This window comes from Heterodontus francisci, chromosome 6 (genome assembly GCF_036365525.1).
Source record: "Heterodontus francisci isolate sHetFra1 chromosome 6, sHetFra1.hap1, whole genome shotgun sequence".
Lineage (NCBI taxonomy): Eukaryota > Metazoa > Chordata > Chondrichthyes > Heterodontiformes > Heterodontidae > Heterodontus > Heterodontus francisci.
In genome coordinates, this window is record NC_090376.1 from 87,701,582 (window position 1) to 87,720,847 (window position 19,266).

The 19,266-nt window shown below is 45.4% G+C and overlaps 2 protein-coding genes across 7 annotated transcripts in view; both read left to right on the forward strand.

Moving 5' to 3' along the window:
* cep295 (centrosomal protein 295) overlaps positions 1–1,402 on the forward strand; it is a 191,908-nt gene extending 190,506 nt beyond the window's left edge. For all 6 annotated transcript variants that reach the window (XM_068033994.1, XM_068033997.1, XM_068033998.1 and 3 more), the window contains one exon: positions 453–1,402. In XM_068033994.1, the coding sequence (XP_067890095.1) occupies positions 453–494 (42 nt within the window). In that variant the 3' untranslated portion in view covers positions 495–1,402. The remainder of the gene's footprint in view (positions 1–452) is intronic.
* Positions 1,403–9,421: 8,019 nt separating this feature from the next.
* The window catches only part of med17 (mediator complex subunit 17), a 57,886-nt gene continuing 48,041 nt past the window's right edge, over positions 9,422–19,266 (forward strand). The window contains exon 1 of the mRNA XM_068034425.1: positions 9,422–9,532. Coding sequence (XP_067890526.1) covers positions 9,422–9,532 — 111 coding nt within the window. The remainder of the gene's footprint in view (positions 9,533–19,266) is intronic.

Consider the following 19,266-nt stretch of genomic DNA (forward strand, 5'->3'; position numbering starts at 1 on the left):
TAGTTACCACTGTGCTAGCAATTTCACATTTTTTTAATTGCATTAAGGGCAGAATGCTTTTTTTCTTCCATGTGTACCTAATAATTTCGTAAAGCTTGATAGATTCTAGGTTATATGATGCCAAACAACCTTGTGCAGGTTACTTACTATATACTTATTTGATCAGTACAAGAAGATGATCATATATAAAATTAGTAAAAGTTACAAATTCAAAACTGCATGTTATGCAGTCAAGGTACATCTGAGGTTACATCAATATCTTCCATCTGTTAATGGTCATCAGATATATCTTTTGTTGATACTAAAATGAATACATAAAACACATTCGACACAGATTCAGTATGTGGTGGAATAATCTTTCAAAAATATTTAATATGCCTTCACTGTTATTACTACTGTTATTAAACCTATGTATGAAACTTACTGAAAGCAATGTTTCTGTTTTCCCCTAGAAAACTTTGGAAAAACTAAGAGCTAAAAAAATGCATCAGTGATGCTTCTACACTTGTATGAATCAAGAAAATCTGCAACCTTATCCACATAAATATTTTTATTAATGTATATACTCCTCTTTGAGTGGTTTGTTGTTTTAATGTTAGTTTATTCTAAATAGCTTATTTGTAATTTTATCTTTTAAGGTCCATCCTATGAGTCTGTAAATAGAATTTTAGGTGGTTTCTCTTTTTTTGTAAATTTTGTATTTAGGGTTTTTTTTATATGTAGTATGAATTTATAAACTACATTTCGTATTTATCCATTTTACAGGCTAATGAATGCAATTTTGTATAAAACTACATATCCCTTTATATAAATTTGGAAATTTTGTTTCTTGAATTGATAAATGTGTCCATATTTAATCTTGTTTTCAGGTTTGTACCTTGACTACAATATTTTATTACTCTTGCACATGGAAGCTTTTCCATTGTGTCAACTATTGGTTAGCATTCCAGCATATTAATGCAAATAGGAACAGTCATATCAAGATCAAATGCAACTTCTCATTCAAATCCAGACAATGTGTATCCAAATGTACTAATTCTTGGATGAAGTACCACAAATAGAACTAGTAATTTGTGTAGACTGCTCCAATTGCTCTAGATTAGTTAATAGTTTAAAAAAAACATCAGATCAGTGATTCTAGTTAAAAGGTTTTTAGCTGCACTTTCAATTATTTCACACAAATTCTGATGACCGAGGAGCCCTTAGTCCTGCCTAATGAGGTTCTTGTTTTGCTTTCATTCTGTATATAGTAGTTAATTTGTAACAAGAGTAGAGACACAAGTTTTTTTTCTGTTATTTTAGAGAAGACCAACCTTCCAAGTTGGGTTATTTAATTGCAAATGTATATGCCTTCTAAAAATGCACTACCTTTTTAAAATTATTAAAAAATAAATTAACAGCATATCTGCCAATGGCTGGCCTCCTAATTGTGAAGTAATTATGGCCACAAGACTTTGAAATTATTGGCAGAATTTTAACAGCCAAGAAGAGGCGGGTTTGGGTACAAGCATCGGGTTAGGAACCCGACATGATTTCGTCCACTTCTGGGTTTAACCCAGGTGGATTTGCAGATGATTGGGGAACCCCCATAGACCTGTCTGGTAAGTAATTAAAATATTCAAAGAAGCAATTAACTGAGGATTTAACCTAGAATTTTGGCTTTAACAGCCAGCGCATGGGTTTCCTGAGCTGTGTGGAACTCGACAGGGTCAACTAGGCGAGCGCATAGTGAGGAGTGCTTCTTGCAAGCTGGGAAGCCTTCAAATGATGAAGCTGAATAGCTGAAGCCATGCCTATCTTCTGAGAGTGTGCTCTTGCTGCTTGATAAGTGATTTTCAACTTCTTGGAAGTCAGTTCCACCTGTCTTGAATTTCATTCATCTTGATCTATACTTCACCAGCTATCGGCCTTCAGCATGCCATGGGAGCAGCTTATGTAGCTTCACCTTCAACAGCAGCAGGAGTAACACCAGTTGCCTTCTCACCCACATGTCGTTCCACAGGCCACAGGTGTTAGGCACCGAGATGCAGCTCGAAGGAAGTGAGCACCCCCTCGCCAATACACAGTCTACGGGCAAAAGAAAAGCTCTCAACATGTGTGAGCACCAGTGCCCCAGGAGACTCAGGTTTTCGCGGCAAGTCATTGCTGACATCTGCAGCCTTTTTTTATTTGTTCATGTAATATGAACATCGCTGGCAAGGCTAGCATTCATTACTATCCCTAATTGCCCTTGAGAAGGTGGTGGTGAGCCACCTTGCACCACTGCAGTTCATGTGGAGTAGGTGCACCCGCAGTGCTGTTAGGGAGAGTTCCAAGATATTTACCCAGCAGCAGTGAAGGAACAGCGATTATGGTACCAAGTCAAGATCGTGTATAACTTGGAGGGGAACTTGCAGGTGATGGTGTTCCCATGCATCTGCTGCCCTTGTCCTTCTGGGTGGTAGAGGTCGCCGGTTTGGAAGGTGCTGTCAAAGGAGCCTTGGTGCTTTGCTGCAGTGCATCTTATAGATGGTACACAGCAGCCAGTGTCTGCTGGTGGTGGAGGGAGTGAATATTTAAGGTGATGGATGGAGTGCTGATCAAGTGGGCTGCTTTGTCCTCCATAGTGTAAAGCTTCCTGAGTGTTGTTGCAGCTACACTCATCCAGGCAAGGGGAGAGTATTCCATCACACTCCTGATTTGTGCCCTGTAGATGGTGGACAGGCTTTGGGAGTCAGGAGATAAGTTACTCACCACAGAATTCCCAGCCTTTGACCTACTCTTGTAGCCACAGCATTTATGTGGCTGGTCCAATTAAGTTTCTGGTCAATGATGACTGCCAATATATTGATGATGGGGGATTCAGCGAGAGTAACACTACTAATGGGAGATGATTAGATTCTCTCTTGTTGGACATGGTCATTGGATGGCATGAATGTTACTTGCCACTCATTAGCCCAAGCCTGAATGTTGTCCAGATCTTGATGTATACGGACACAAACTGCTTCAGTATCTGAGGAGTTGTGAATGGTACTGAACACCGCAATCATTGAACATTCCCACTTCTGACCTTGTGTTGGAAGGAAGGTCATTGATGAAGCAGCTGAAGATAGTTGGGCTTGGGAACTACCCCGGAATAAGACTACTTTCCCAGTGGACCAGTTGGGCCCACATGGCTGGTGGTTGTTCAAGGTAGCTATCACTGGTTCTCTGCCTCTCCCTGAAACTCTCTGCTCGCTTCTCCTGCAAGGAGAGAAATGGATTGTGTGGAGAAGAGGGAAGGGCAACATTTGTAGAGGATGACTGAGGCATGAGTGTGAGATGACCCGAAGATGAGGGTGAGTATTGGCTGTTTATGGGGATCAGAGAAGATTCCTCGAGAGAGGAATGAGTGGAGCTGCAAGGTGTGCTGGTGTGAATGTTGTGCAGGAGAATGCTAGGAAAATCAAAGTGTGGGGGTTGGCACCTGAAAACATTCTGCCACTTACCTTTCCTGTCTTCCTGAGATCCTTGAACGTCCTTGGGCACTGTCTCCAGGTTAGAGGGACCACAGTCCTGCTCAATTCCTTGGCCACTTCCATCCACGCCTGCTTTGTTTGCGAGACTGGCCTCTTCCTCCTGTCCTTTGCAAACATCAACCCCTCAGCAAGACCTTCAGGCAAGAGTCAAAGGCCTGGGGGTGGGGTAGCATTCCCAGTCCTCCTTTCCATTCCTGTGGTTGCTGAAGCCACAGGAATCCATATACGGACACAAACTGCTTCAGTATCAACCGTTCTGACTATTGCCAGAGTCCTTTAACTAGAAATCTTTCTTTTATGAGAGTTTCCCTATATTTTTGTTAAAACTTGGAATCTATACTTTAAAACTGAAAACTCTGACCTTTTGGAGTTTTTTTTAAAAGGAGGTTCAACAAAAGGGTTCACCAGTAAACAAGTACTGGAAAACATGTGATTTCAAGTAAACGTAGCAGGGCTTTGACTTGAGAGCAGCTACTTCTTGTAACAAGACAGAATTTATGATTACCAGGGGACTTGCTTGGAAAAAGTTTAGTTTCACTTTGAACTGTTAAAAGATGCTGGTTTTTGGACTAAACGAGGCAGTTGGAATTTGATATGGACTTGCCAGGAGATCTGAAGAAAAACCAGACCACTCTTTCCTCTCTTTGAAGAATCCCTGCTGCTGAAAAGCAAAAGCCTATATGAAGTTGTACTCTTGCCTCTTGTATTTTTGAAGAACTCCTGAATGTTTGCAGAAACTTTGCATCGAATGTGTGAGAACTGAAACTTCTGTTGCTGCACACCTGCTGTTAGACCTATGTGAAGCCTTCTGCAGTTAAATTTCTTTGCCTACCCAAACAGACTCTTCAACAACCTCTTCAACAGTGGTGCAGTGGTTAGCACCGCAGCCTCACAGCTCCAGGGACCCGGGTTCGATTCCGGGTACTGTCTGTGTGGAGTTTGCAAGTTCTCCCTGTGTCTGCGTGGGTTTTCTCCGGGTGCTCCGGTTTCCTCCCACAAGCCAAAAGACTTGCAGGTTGATAGGTAAATTGGCCATTATAAATTGTCACTAGTATAGGTAGGTGGTAGGGAAATATAGGGACAGGTGGGGATGTTTGGTAGGAATATGGGATTAGTGTAGGATTAGTATAAATGGGTGGTTGATGTTCGGCACAGACTCGGTGGGCCGAAGGGCCTGTTTCAGTGCTGTATCTCTAATCTAATCTAATCTAAACCTCGCCTGGAAAGATTCCTAGTGGTAGCCAGCTATTTGACTTTGGGACACCACGGCAAAACAAAGGACTTCCATATCTTTGCAGACCAAGTTTTTTTTTATTCCTTCTATTTCTTTGTAACCGCTATAAACAAAAATCCCTATTTTTCCCAGTTAACCGGTTTTTGGATATGTGTGAGTGAAGCTAGGATAAAATATGGGGCTTTAATATCTCAATTCATGTATATATTTACTTCATTATTGGTTAAGGCTTGGTTTATAATCGGATAATTTTGTTTATTGAAGAAACCTGGTTGCTGTGCTTATTCTGGGAACAAATAGAGTATCTAATTAACTGACTGTTTTGGTAAGTGGGAAGATTTATTGATATGTGGTGACCTGTGGAGAAGTGGAACTGAATTAACAATGCACTCTTCCTGCCTCAGTTGTAACACCTTTGACAGATTTGGCACATCATCCTGCCCACCCTCTCTGGTTGAAAATGCTAACACGGTGGCTGACTTAAAGAGCTGCCAGCATAAATGTGTTCCTGATCCACTACCAGTCTGTTGAGTTAAAATTCTGCCTTATGTTTTCTTTTATTGAATACTGCATCATCCACCTTTCTGTCTTCTGCTGTGGGATGTCCTTTTTTTGTCCACTCACCTATTCTACAGCGACCATAATGAGAATTCCAATGGGATTATCCCTTTACCGTTGGCCTGCATTTTAGATCAGAGGCAGTGGGGCTGCTTTGGGAAAGAGATGCAGGAGCAATGTGAGAAAGAACATTTTTATGCAGTGAGTGACAATGACCTGGAAAACACTGCCTATGAGGGGGGTAGAAGTGGTGACGAACAATGATTTCAAATGGAAATTGGATGGGCACTTGAGAGAAATAAACTTGCAGAGTTATGAAGATGGTGGTTTGAGGGGGAGGGGGCACAGGGGGAAATGTGACTGACTGGATTGCTTTACAGAGAACCAGTGTGGACTAGATGGGCCAAATGGCCTCCTGTGGCAGAATGACTCTCGGCTGGTTTTATGTCCAGGATCAGGAACCCAATGCCTGAATTACTTCTGGATCCTGACCCTGCTCTACATTCCAGACACTGTTTCCAGATGCCAAGACAGTAATTGGCCAGGGGGCCACTGTGGCGCCCAATTCGCAGCATTAAGACTGGCATCGATGTGGAACTTGGTAAATGAGGGCCTTTTGAAAAGGTGAGCGGCAGCCATCAAGGCTAGCTTCGAGGCATTAACGGAGGCTGTCAGTGAAAGAAGAGACATTTTCCCACCGTCTGGGAGAAGGAACCCTCCAAAGGAAACTAGAAAGGCTTGGATGGAGGTGGCGAGTAAGGTCAGCGGCAGGGAAGTGGACCCAAAGGACGTGGGTCCAATGCCAGAAGAGATTCAGTGATCTCATAAGGTTTGGCAAGGTGAGTGGTAAGCGGCACCAGGTGACAGGTGACCAGATTTGTGTACAGCAGCACGCAGACTATCTGAACTCTCAATGTCCATAGGTCTCCCTAACATTGTCAGATCAAGTTGTATCACTGAGATGGCAGTTTTCATATTCAGGGGTGATATTCAGAAGGGGCATCACTGAGTGCACCAGTTCATGTGAATGTCATGCATGAATAGGTGAAGGAGGGCATCTCACTCATTAACTATTCTCTCTTCATCCTGCTGGAAAGGAGAGCTCACAAAGCCTGCAAAATGGCCAGAATAGGTGGTGGTGTGCCCAAGCTGCACAGTCTAATCCCAATGGCAGAGGTGGCACTGGATATTGCCTGTGTGCCAACGTGTCAGTCCATGGGAGATGGGAGGCCAAGATCAGCAGGGTCATTTGATAGCTCTATCTTGGGGTGCAGGGCATAGAGGAGACTCCTGCCTAATGTTAACTTTGGCACTTCAACCGATGTCTTCTATGGGGTTGGTTGTGCTGGGGGCACATGATGAGTAGGCCGAGTCCTCATAACCATTTTCTTCCCTTTCCCACAGGACCAGCAGCTGAGATGAAGTGCCGTGCTGAAGGGCAAACATCGCCGTCTTTCTTGGCAGGGGCCGAGGTACCGGAGCAAACACTGTCGCACCATTCCTCAGCACCTTCCACCGGCACAGACATGTTTATTTCAGTCGAGTCACAAACTAGCATAGAACGAGGAGCACTGGGTGACCCTCACATTATGTGTGAGCAGGAGGAGGAGCGTGTGGCAGAGTCAGTTGTGGGCAGTCCCCTCTGACAATGGAGGACCGGCACAGCTATGTTCCACTGGGTGAAGATGTTAACCCTCGGGTGTCACAAACAAGGAGGGTCTTCCTTGAGAATCAGGCAGATAAGTTCCCATTTATCGGAGATCCCTGAGGCCTTGATGAGCCATGAGCAGGCAATGAAGGAGTCCATGCAGCGCATGTGCTTCGTCATTACTCAGGGCTTTGAGTGCATGAGCTCCTCCACTGAGAGATTGGGCAACCTCTTGGGAGAGCCAAATGCAGCACCACTGAGTGGATGCATGAGCACCATGCTGATATGTACAGAAAAAGTGAGACTCTAGCATTGACCATTTAGTGTCACTGATGACAGTGAGATGCTCGGAGTGGATGCCAGCTGCATCCCTGTCTGTGGCCTCATCCAGCATCCAAGGGTGCCAGGAAAGGGCTAAGGCAGTCAGGGTCATATAAGGGGCCACCCTTCGGGGCACCGGTGTCCCCTTCAGCCCCATGCCCCCTCCGACTCAGGAACCATCTTTGCCACAAGGCCCTGTGACAGAAGCTGCCCCAGCAATGATGCAGGTGCAGCAGCCTGTGGAGGATTCCCCCACGCGCATCTCAGGCAGAGACAAGGGAGCAGGCTGCCTCCGCCTCATCCTCAGCCACGGGGAGCACCCCATAGAAGTGATAGGGAAAGAAAGGCATCACGCCATCAATTTCATTTAATGGGTCATCTGGGTGCTATTTTCTACATTTCTCTGCTGTTTTATTTCCATTTTGTTAATAATTGTTTTCAATCTGATGTGTCTTATCGATGCTTCATGTCAAAAGAGGGTGTGGGTGGGGGGTGGCGAAGCCTGGGATTGCTGTATTTCCATGCTCTGATGTTGGAGACTGTTGATAGTGGAATGCTAATTCTCCAAGGTCATGGTTGGCAATGCGACTCCTCAGATATTGGTCATTGCGGCATGATTGCTTTCTATGCTGGAATGTGACTTTTGGGGTCATCTGTCATAAGGATTTGGAGGCAGTTAAGTGAAACGCTGTTGAATCATTGTGGCCCTTGCAGCCGTGCCAACCTGCTGTTCAACGTGAAGTTTGGGATGGCATTGGCGGTCTTCCTCCAATGCCTGGGCATCGGCCACCTCTGGAGCGATCCTTTCATCCTCCTTTTCTTCCTCCCAGTCCTCCTCCGAGGTCGAGTGGCGTTCCTGGTCCTCTTCATCCAGCTCCAGGCCTCTTTGTATTGTCCCATTGTGCAGGGCGCATAGATGACCGGAATACGAAACTGTGGCTGGCTGGTGCTGGAGGCACCACCTGACTGGTCAAGACAATGTAAGTACATCTTCAAGATGCCAATGATCTGTTCAATGCAGGTACATGTTAGCAGTTGGCTCTGGTTGTAGCGCCTCTTTCCACCCGTGTCTGGATAGTAGATGGGCATCAGGAGCCGTCTCTTTAGGAATAATCCTTATCTCCCAGCAGCCAGTCTGGATGTGGGCCTGAAGAGGTGCAGCAACTGGAAGTCTTGAAGGATGAAAGAATCATGACAGCTGCCCGGGAACCAAGAGTAGACCTGCAAGATTCTCTTCATGTGGTCACAGACCAGATGGACATTCAATGAGTGGTACCTCTTTCTGTTCAGGAATCTAGCTGGCTGATCTGTTGGTGCCTTGATGGCTACGTGGGTGCAATCAATGACCACCCCACCCCCCGGACCTGAGGGAATCCACGATGGTGGCAAATCCCAATGCCTTCTGTGTCTGTGCAGGCCCATCTGTGTCAAAATAGATGTCGTCTTCTACCTCCAGAGTATGACATCCGTGACCTGCCTGATGGCATGATGAGCTGCTGACTGCAAGATGCCACCCAGGTCCGCAGCTGATCCCTGGAATGACCCAGATTCGTTAAATTCAACGCCATAGTGACCTTGATGGCTGCAGGTAAGGGACTGCCATGGGGGCGATGAGGCTTCAAGTCATTGTGGATAAGAACACAAATGTCTGTGACCAACTGCGTGGATAGGCACAGCCTCCTGTGGCGCTGGCACTATCATTGGCAGGTAGGTGACTCTTGGGCAGCGCACCCTATGTCCTGGTAGCGCCTTCATCCCCCTACAGTTCCCTCCCCTGCCCCCCTGCAACCACAGTGCTCCTTTGGCGCCCAGCTATCCAGAAGGATGTATCTGCTGAAGCTCATCCTGGCTGCTCTGGCTAATGTCAAATGCAAGTCTTGCAGCTCCAGCAATGTCTAGTCTGTGCCATTGTTTGAGCAGCTGAGCTTTTATACTGTGCTTCTGAAATATGCTCAACAGCCCTTCCAATAGCTCTCATGGCTCCCCACAGCGGCACCCTGTTGTGTTTCAGACATTGCATTTTCCCCGTGCACTCCTACTGAAAATTACAAGCTGGTCCTGATAACCCTTTTAATGAGCTCCTCAACGATCTCAACAACTAATTGGAGCTGTCCAGGATTCCCCTACCCTTTCAAAATCACTTTGCATACAAGGGGCATCAGGATGCTGAGACGCTTTCTGGGAATGCAACATTCAATCAGCACCCGTACTTGCCATCAGATCGCATCGAAAATCCAGCCCTATAACTCTGTTTTGCTGGACGGTAAACTGGAGGTATGGGTTTCCCGAACGTCCTGCAATTTTTAATGTAGAATGTCTTTAAATTATTTTTTCTGTAGTTTTCTGCCCACATCCAGCCTATTGACAGGCTGTATGCCTGTCTGGCGTGAACTGCTAGAGCATGAGGCTACAGCTGACAGCATGTAAATCTAGAGAGGGTCTGATTGTGGTGGGGGTGGAAGCAGACAAATCGTGGTTGGGACCTTCCCTTTTATTCTTTTTACACCCCCCCCCCCCCCCCCCCACTGGACAGGTGAGAGATAAAGGGATGGCTCCCCTTTTCCACCTTTCAACTGACTGAAGACAGACAATGAAGATATTTCAATATGATAAAACAGGATATGGCCAAAGTGGACCGGGAGCAGCTACTTGTAGGAAAGTCTACATCAGACCAGTGGGAGTTAATCAAAAAGGAAATAGTGAGAGTTCAGGGCCAACATGTTCCCGTGAAGGGTAGGACCAATAAGTCCAGGGAACCCTGGATGTCAAATGATATAGAGGATTGGATAAGGGGGGAAAAAGGAGGCTTATGGCAGATTCAGAGGGCTGAAAAGAGTGGAGGCACGAGAAGAGTATGGAAAGTGTAGGGGGGTACTTAAAAAGGGAATTAGTAGAGCGAAGAGGGGGCATGAAAAAACACTGGTGGGCAAGATAAAGGAAAATCCCAAGGTGTTTTATAGGTGTATTAAGGGCAAGAGGATAACCAGGGAAAGAGTAGGGCTCATTAGGGACCAAAGTGGCAATCTGTGTGGAGCCGGAGGACGTAGGTGAGGTTTTGAATGATTACTTTTCATCTGTGTTCACTATGGAGAAGTATGATGTAGGTGTAGAGATCAGGGAGGGGGATTTTGATATACTTGAACAAATTAGCATTGAAAGGGAGGATGTTTTAGCGGGCTTAAAAGTGGCTAAATCCCCAGGCCCAGATGAGATGTATCCCAGGCTGCTATGTGAGGCAAGGGAGGAGATTGTAGGGGCTCGACACAAATTTTCAATCCTCTCTGGCCACAGGAGAGGTGCCAGAGGACTGGAGGACAGCGAATGTGGTACCATTATTCAAGAAGGGTAGTAGGGATAAACCAGGTAATTACAGGCCAGTGAGTCTAACATCAGTGGTAGGGAAACTGTTGGAAAAAATTCTGAAGGAACTCTCCTCTTGGAGAGTTAGGCATTAATCAAGGATAGTCAGCATGGCTTTGTCATGTCTAACAAATTTGATATTTTTCAAGGAGATGACTAGGTGTGTAGATGAGGGTAAAGCAGTTGATGTAGTCCACATGGACATCAGTAAGGCTTTTGATAACATCCCGCATGGGAGATTGGTCAAGAAGACCCCATGGGATCCATGGCAAATTGGATCCAAAACTGGCTTAGGGGAAGGAGGCAGAGGGTGATGGTCGAGGGTTGTTTTTGCGATTGAAAGCCTATCTATGACCAGTGGTGTACTGCAGGGATCGGTGCTGGGACCCTTGCTGTTTGTAGTGTACATAAATAACTTAGACGTGAATTCAGTAAGTTCGCAGATGACACAAAAATTGGTGGTGTCGTAAATAGGGAGGAGGGTAAAGCCTTAGATTACAGGACGATTTAGATTGGGAAAAGCAGTGGCAAATGAATTTAATCCTGAGAAGTGTGAGGTGATGCATTTTGGGAGGACAAACAAGGCAAGGGAATATACAATGGATGGTAGGACCATAAGAAATACAGAGGGACCTTGGTGTACTTGTCCATAGATCACTGAAGGCAGCAGCAAAGGTCGATATGGTGGTTAGGAAGGCATACGGGATACTTACCTTTATTAGCCGAGGCACAGAATATAAGAGCAAGGAGGTTATGATGGAGCTGTTTAAAACGCTAGTTCAGCCCAGCTGGAGTACTGTGTACAGTTCTGGTCGCCACACTATAGGAAGGATGCGATTGCACTGGAGAGGTTGCAGAGGAGATTCACCAGAATGTTGCCTGGGCTGGAGCATTTCAGCTATGAAGAGAGATTGGATAGGCTTGGGTTCTTTTCCTTAGAGAAGGCTGAGGTGGGACCTGATTGAGGTATACAAAATTATGAGGGGCATAGATAGGAAGAAACTTTTTCACTTAGTGGAGGTATCAATAATCAGGGGGGCATAGATTTAAGGTAAGGGGCAGGAGGTTTAGAGGGGATTTGAGGAAAAAAGATTTCACCCAAAGGGTGGTTAGAATCTGGAACACACTGCCTGAAGGGCTCGTACAGGCAGGAACTCTCACAACATTTAAGTATTTAGATGAGCACTTGAAACACCACAGCATACAAGTCTAGGGGCCAAGTGCTGGAAAATGGGATTAGATATAAATAGGTTTGATGGCTGGTGTGGACACGGTGGGCTGAAGGGCCTGTTTCTGTGCTGTATTACTCTATGACTGAGTGCTTTAATTGTCAAGAACAGGCACATGACAGGTTTTTTCATAAGTTTTAAAAGAAAGATAAATGTTTATTATTCAACACCCAAAATATATGCAACAACACCCACTTTCATGCTCATACAGATACATACACACTCAAGAAGAGATAGAGATTATAAAGTAACATGCTTTCAGTGTTATGAATTTTTAAGAGTTCTCTGTTGCACTTGCTTTTCTCCGGGATGAAGACTTGAAATGCTGCAGGCCTGTAATCTTTTCCTTAGTCACTGAAGAGAAAACTTGTGCACCAAGAGGTTCCCATCAGCAGCTGGTCTAGCAGTCATGCTTGTGGAGGCTACACTTTACCAGGAAAGCTAATGATTTGTGACATATACTGCAATGTAGCCAGCAGTCCAACGCAACCCTTGGCATTCCACTGCCAGTGGCTGTGAAGGTCACTATTAACTAGAATTCATATACTATGGGATGATTCCAAGCTGAAACCAGAGTTCTCACAGGGTACATTACTGGAAATTTGAAGGCACACATCAGATATCTGGATGCCCTACAACAGAGTCTGGCTATGGTCTTGAATTGTGATCGTCTGTTGTACAACTTTACCTTACAAAGAAACCTTCTCATGCAGCATGAAGTGAACGTTGGTCCCATCCTATTGCTATTTCTGTCAATACTGGAGACCTCTCTTGACCACATCTCCTCACTTTGACTCAAATCTTGCAACATGCATTGACCCTTCTAAGCGCATGAATGAATTCTGCTCCTATTCCTTTCATCTCATCGAAGCCACTCTCCAACCCTTGCCAAAACAGCATTTATACACACAATTTCAGCGTAATTATAATTTTTACTTATTCAGCTCTATGGACATGTGCCAAATGCTTCTTACTACTATTCTTCTTCAGACTGGCAGCAGTCTGAGCATGCAGGACAGTAGGTCAGTCATTCTGTCAGTTTTGGCTCAGTGATGGAAGACTTATCTTTGAGTGTATCCATAGGTTCAAGCTTCACTCTAGAGATGAACAAGTAATTTCAGCTGACACTTCAGTGTAACCCTGAAGAGTTCACAAGCTGAAATGCCAATTTGTCTGTTTTTTTGTTTCAGTTTCTAGCATTTGTAGTTTTCTGTTCATCCAAATATTTGTTTTAAGAAAATGCTGGAAATCTGAAATAAATCTTGAAAGTTTGAGACTGCATCAAAAACAGGATAAATTAAGATGCAGGACAAAATCCATTTATTAGAAATGGCATAGAGTTGGTCAAGATGAATAGTCTCTTTATAACACGCTCTCCAGCCTCAACAATAATGGAAGTTATCACCTTGTCTTATGCTGATGGTGTGATTCTTGTGATGGGGGATTATGTTGATTTGTGGAAGATATGTGTGTGCAAACAAGTGCACTCAGCAAAGATCAATTGGAATAAGTGCTGTGGAATTTTAATGGGTCAGTGGCAGGTAGACTGCTTAATTGAGCTCAGATTCATTCAGCTGAAGCACCATCTTCCTTCTATACCTGGGAGTCTACCTGAGCCCTACTGAGGAAATCTGGCTGACCAATTGGAGCAAGCTCCAAACAAAAATCTCTGCATATCTCAAGATGCTGCAAAAAATGTTTAGCTACAGGGCAACATTCCTTGTCATTAACCAGGGAGTGCAGCGAAGGTTTACCAGACTGATTCCTGGGATGGCGGAACTGACATATGAGGAGAGATTGAGTCGGTTAGGATTATATTCGCTGGAGTTCAGAAGAGTGAGGGGGGGATCTCATAGAAATCTATAAAATTCTAACAGGACTTGACAGGGTAGATGCAGGAAGGATGTTCCTGATGGTGGGGGAGTCCAGAATCAGGGGTCATAGGGGTAAACCTTTCAGGACTGAGGTGAGGAGAAATTTCTTCACCTAGAGAGTGGTGAGCCTGTGGAATTCGCTACCACAGAAAGCAGTTGAAGCCAAAACATTGAATGTTTTCAAAAAGGCGTGCGATATAGTTCTTTGGTCTAAAGGGATCAAAGGGTATGGGGCGAAAGTGGGAACAGGCTACTGAGTTGGATGATCAGCCATGATCATAATGAATGCCGCCTCCTGCTCCTATTTTCTATGTTACTAGCTGATGACTGCCATGTTATGATACTGGCTGATCATTTTGATCCTTCAATGTCGATAAGATCCTGGGGAAATTTTTATTTATTCTGGGACAAAGGAACATACTGAGTATCTGATTCTCCTGCTTCAATATCCAGTTCGTGACTTTCTGCCTTCAAAACCGATGAGATACCTTTATGTTGAGAATCCTTCCGAGTAGTGCATACTGGTAACATTTTTAATTTGCCACCTGTGCAGTATGAATTATGACTGGCAGCTCTTTGACATAAAGCTGCAAGGAAATTCCTTATGTGAGTTGGCTGTCTTCTACTTGGATCTGCTGAAATTTTGGAGCCCGGTTGTTTCCATTTGGGACTTTCTCATGATTGAGAAGGCAGTGATATTCACTGAACCTCTTTCCTAAATCCATGCTTTGTACTGATGTGAGAGGAGGAATATATGAGGGAAGATGAGCCTTTACTGCAAAATTCACCAGAGTTAGAGAAATACTGGCTACTGAAGGTCCCCAGATGCATTCACTGGATATATTGCCAATGTCCTCTTCAAAACCAAATTTGCAATGGGCCCCGACTGTTGGATCTATAGAGGTGTATGAAGTGAAGCTATTTCATTTCACCCCATTCAGACAGTGCTACTTTTCTGCATGAGATCTCAATAGCCCTGTTGAATACCTCTGCTTTGCTTTGTAATATTTTATGCTGTGTGGAATTCCTGCTGTTGCATACTCTTCAGTTCTTCACCTTCATTTTCCATCTGTATAGTTTCTGGCAGAAGGTTCTACCAACTAGCTTGGGTAAACATTCTCAGTGGAAAGTTCTCCGGTTTTGAGAATCTTTCGTGGGACCTGAGGTGAAGCATGTGGCATAGCATGGTGGCTTCCAACCAATATTTGAGCCAATGCACAAATATTCTGGTCATCTGCCTGCATTAATCAAAGGCACTGCTTCTCAATTTTTGGCTGCAATTTTCTGTCACCGTGCTTATCATTGGTCACCTGGTTCATGGGCGAGGTCAGAGGACCCCTTTGGTGGGTTTGCTCCTGGCCTTGGCAGAATTGTTATATGCAGGTCACAATGTGTGAGATCACTGGGCCTGATCTCCATCTGCTTGCCGATCTTAGGTAACCACAGCTTGAAGCTTTCCTTAACAGGTGGGCATGCCAATTGCATGATTGACCCAAATTGAAGAGTAATGTTTTAAACTTAGGAGAATGTAAATTACAGTGTGGATTAATTACCTTTTGTAATTAGTGGCAATGATTTGTCCACATACCCCAGGTCTCTCTGTTCCTGAAGCCCCTTTAGAATTGTACCCTTTAGTTTATAGAGTTAGAGAGATACAGCACTGAAACAGGCCCTTCGGCCCACTGAGTCTGTGCCGACCATCAACCACCCACTTATACTAATTCTACATTAATCCCATATTCCCTACCACATCCCCACTTTCCTTCAATTCTCCTGCCACCTACCTACATTAGGGTCAATTTACAATGGCCAATTTACCTATCAATTTGCAAGTCTTTGGCTGTGGGAGGAAACCAGAGCACCAGCAGAAACCCAAGCGGTCACAGGCAGAACTTGCAAACTCCACACAGGCAGTACCCAGAACTGAACCCGGGTCGCTGGAGCTGTGAGGCTTCAGTGCTAACCACTGTGCCACTGTTTATATTGTCTCTCCCCTTTCTTCCTACCAAAAATTATCACTTCACATTTCAGACTTGCCAGCACAGTTGAAGCCCATGGAATAAAAACTGGCCGCATAGATACAAAGTTGGCTGAGTGACAGGAAACAGAGTGTGTTTGACTGGAGGAAGGTATACAGTGGGGATCCCCAGGGTCAGTACCGGGACCACTGCTTTTCTTGATGTATATTAGTGACTCAGACTTGTTTGTACAGGGCACAATTTCAAAATTTGCAGGTGACACAAAACTTGTAAGTATTGAGAACTGTGAAGACCACAATGGTAGACTTCAAGAGGACATAGGCTGGTGGAATGGGCAGACATGTGGCAGATGAAACCTAATGCAGAGAAGTGTGAAGTTATACAGTTGGTAGTGTCATGAATGTGCTATGCTGAATGATGGTTTTTAATTCATCAGTTGGAAACCTAAATTCAACTTTTAAAAAGAAAGCAGCTTAAGATGGGCATCACAGTTTGCATTGAAATACTCACATTCCAAGGTGTCGAGGTGGAGATGCATATCTGAATAGCCCTCATCCAGAACAATGGCTTGAGCAGTTTGAATGATCTACCTGATATCACCTTCATTAGCAAGACATTCAAAGCTATCTTGGAACATTAACATTGGTGGAGATGAACCTCAAGGGGTAAACATTGAAACGATAAAACCTGAGAGAGATTGGAATTCTTAGATTTGGATCTCATTTAACTGCAAAAGCGAATACACTGGGTTAATCATGTGACAGTCTCTCCATCTATGTGAAAACTTGGAGTTTCTTTTGAACACATCAGACAAGCTACTAAGTTTTAACCAATGCAGGACCCAAGTGGTCTGTCTGTCTGTCTCTCTCTCTCTCCAGGCAACACTAAGTTTTGAACCCTGTCTGTGGGCTGCAAAACATCCAAGTCTATCATTGCTGCAGGCAGAGACTCCGGGGAGAAAGCCATCTACATCACTGTCTCCAAGAAAACCCTGAACCAGGTGGCCAACTCTACCAGCCAGAAACTTCAGGACCAAGAATTCAGCTGGAAGATGAACAGACTCCACAGATTGTATATTATTTTATTTGTTCTGGATTCTAATACAACCATTCTATCATTCTCTCCATAACCTATTTGTGTGTGATTTTCTCGTGTGTGTGAAAGTTGGAGCATATTTTTACTTCGATCAGGTTTTGATTTTAAATACAATAAACTAACCTCTTTCTTCTTTAAACTCTGTCCAATTGGTTCTTTAGTGATCATAGTACTAAAAAAGGTCAAACATTCACTGAATTGGCAAGCACATCCACTGTAAATAAACCCTGTTGCAGTCAAACAAGGAGAGGGACAAGATCCTCCTGACAGGAGGAAGAATGAGGAGAGGTAACATAAACTAAAGGGTACAATTCTAAAGGGGTTGCAAGAACAGAGAGATATGGGGTATATGTGCAAAAATTGTTGAAGGCAGCAGAGCAGGTTAAGAAAGTGGTTAGAAAGGCTAGTAAGGTTGGAAAGGGATTCTGGGCTTTATTAATAGTTATAGAGTACAAATGCAAGGAAGGAATGAAGAACCTTTATAAACTGCTGGTTTGGCCGCAACTGGAGGGCACCACACTTTAGGAATTATGTGAAGGCTTTAGAGAGGGTACAGAAAAGTTTTACAAGAATAGTTCCAAGGATGAGTATAAGGGATCCAGACAGAGTAGATAGTGAGAAATTGTGACTGAAGGGTTGACAGCCAAAGGACACCAATTTAAAGTGAATGGCAATAAAACCAAAGGTAACATAATGAAATCCTTTTTTACACAGTGTGTGGTTAGGATCTGGAATGCATTGCTTGAGAGTGTGGTAGAGGCAGATTCAGTTATTTCTTTCAAAAGGGAATTGGATAAGCACCTCCAGAAAAAAGATTTGCTGGGTAACGGCGAAAGGGCCGGGGTGTGGGATGAGCTGAGTTGCTGTTGTAGAGAGATGGCATGGACATATGGGCTGAATGACATCTTTCTGTGCAGTAATTATACAATGAAATTCCTGACAATCTCCCAAATCTATAAGGATGCTTACAGAATGTTTTGTCATATTTGGCATAATTTTCTCAGTCCTCAGCCTTTTTAAAGCAGGGCTTCCTAATGCAGAATGGTTCACATTCATTCGGCTCCCGATGTAGAATGATTTTTTCACACTCATTGGGCTCCCCGATGTACAGTCTGTTCATACTCATTGGACTCCCTGATGCACGGTGGTCTGTTCACACGCACTGGGCTCCCTGATGTACAGTCTGTTCATACTCATTGGACTCCCTGATGCACGGGGGTCTGTTCACACGCACTGGGCTCCCTGATGTACAGTCTGTTCATACTCATTGGACTCCCTGATCCACGGTGGTCTGTTCACACTCAATGGGCTCCCTGAAGCACGGTGGTCTGTTCACACTCAGTGGGCTCCCTGATGCACGGGGGTCTGTTCACAGGCACTGGGCTCCCTAATTCACGGTGGTCTGTTCACACGCACTGGGCTCCCTGGCACGGTGGTCTGTTCACACACACACTGGGCTCCCTGATGCACGGTGGTCTGTTCACACTCACTGGGCTCCCTGATGCACGGTGGTTTGATCACACGCACTGGGCTCCCTGAAGCACGGTGGTCTGTTCACACACACTGGGCTCCCTGATGCACGGTGGTTTGATCACACGCACTGGGCTCCCTGAAGCACGGTGGTCTGTTCACACGCACTGGGCTCCCTGGCACGGTGGTCTGTTCACACACACTGGGCTCCCTGATGCACGGTGGTCTGTTCACACTCAGTGGGCTCCCTGATGCACGGTGGTCTGTTCACACGCACTGGACTCCCTGATGCACGGTGGTCTGTTCACACGCACTGGGCTCCCTGATGCACGGTGGTCTGTTCACACGCACTGGGCTCCCTGATGCACGGTGGCCTGTTCACATGCACTGGGCTCCCTGATGCACGGTGGTCTGTTCACACGCACTGGGCTCCCTGATGCACGGTGGTCTGTTCACACGCACTGGGCTCCCTGATGCACGGTGGTCTGTTCACACGCACTGGGCTCCCTGATGCACGGTGGTCTGTTCACACTCAGTGGGCTCCCTGATGCACGGTGGTCTGTTCACACGCACTGGACTCCCTGATGCACGGTGGTCTGTTCACACGCACTGGGCTCCCTGATGCACGGTGGTCTGTTCACACGCACTGGGCTCCCTGATGCACGGTGGTCTGTTCACACGCACTGGGCTCCCTGATGCACGGTGGTCTGTTCACACGCACTGGGCTCCCTGATGCACGGTGGTCTGTTCACACGCACTGGACTCCCTGATGCACGGTGGTCTGTTCAGACTCTGGGTCCGGTTCACTCAATTTCATCACTCCGGTGACGTATTGTGCACGGCCGTTGGCGAGTGGTGCGCATGCGCTCGTATGCTGCCGGGCCCGCTCTCTTTGTCGGTCCCGGTTGCGGCCATGGCGGCGGGTCCTCCTGTCACAATCAGCATTGAGGCTGCCTGTGAGAACCAGGTGCAGGAGGTGGCTCTAGACGGGACGGAGGCCA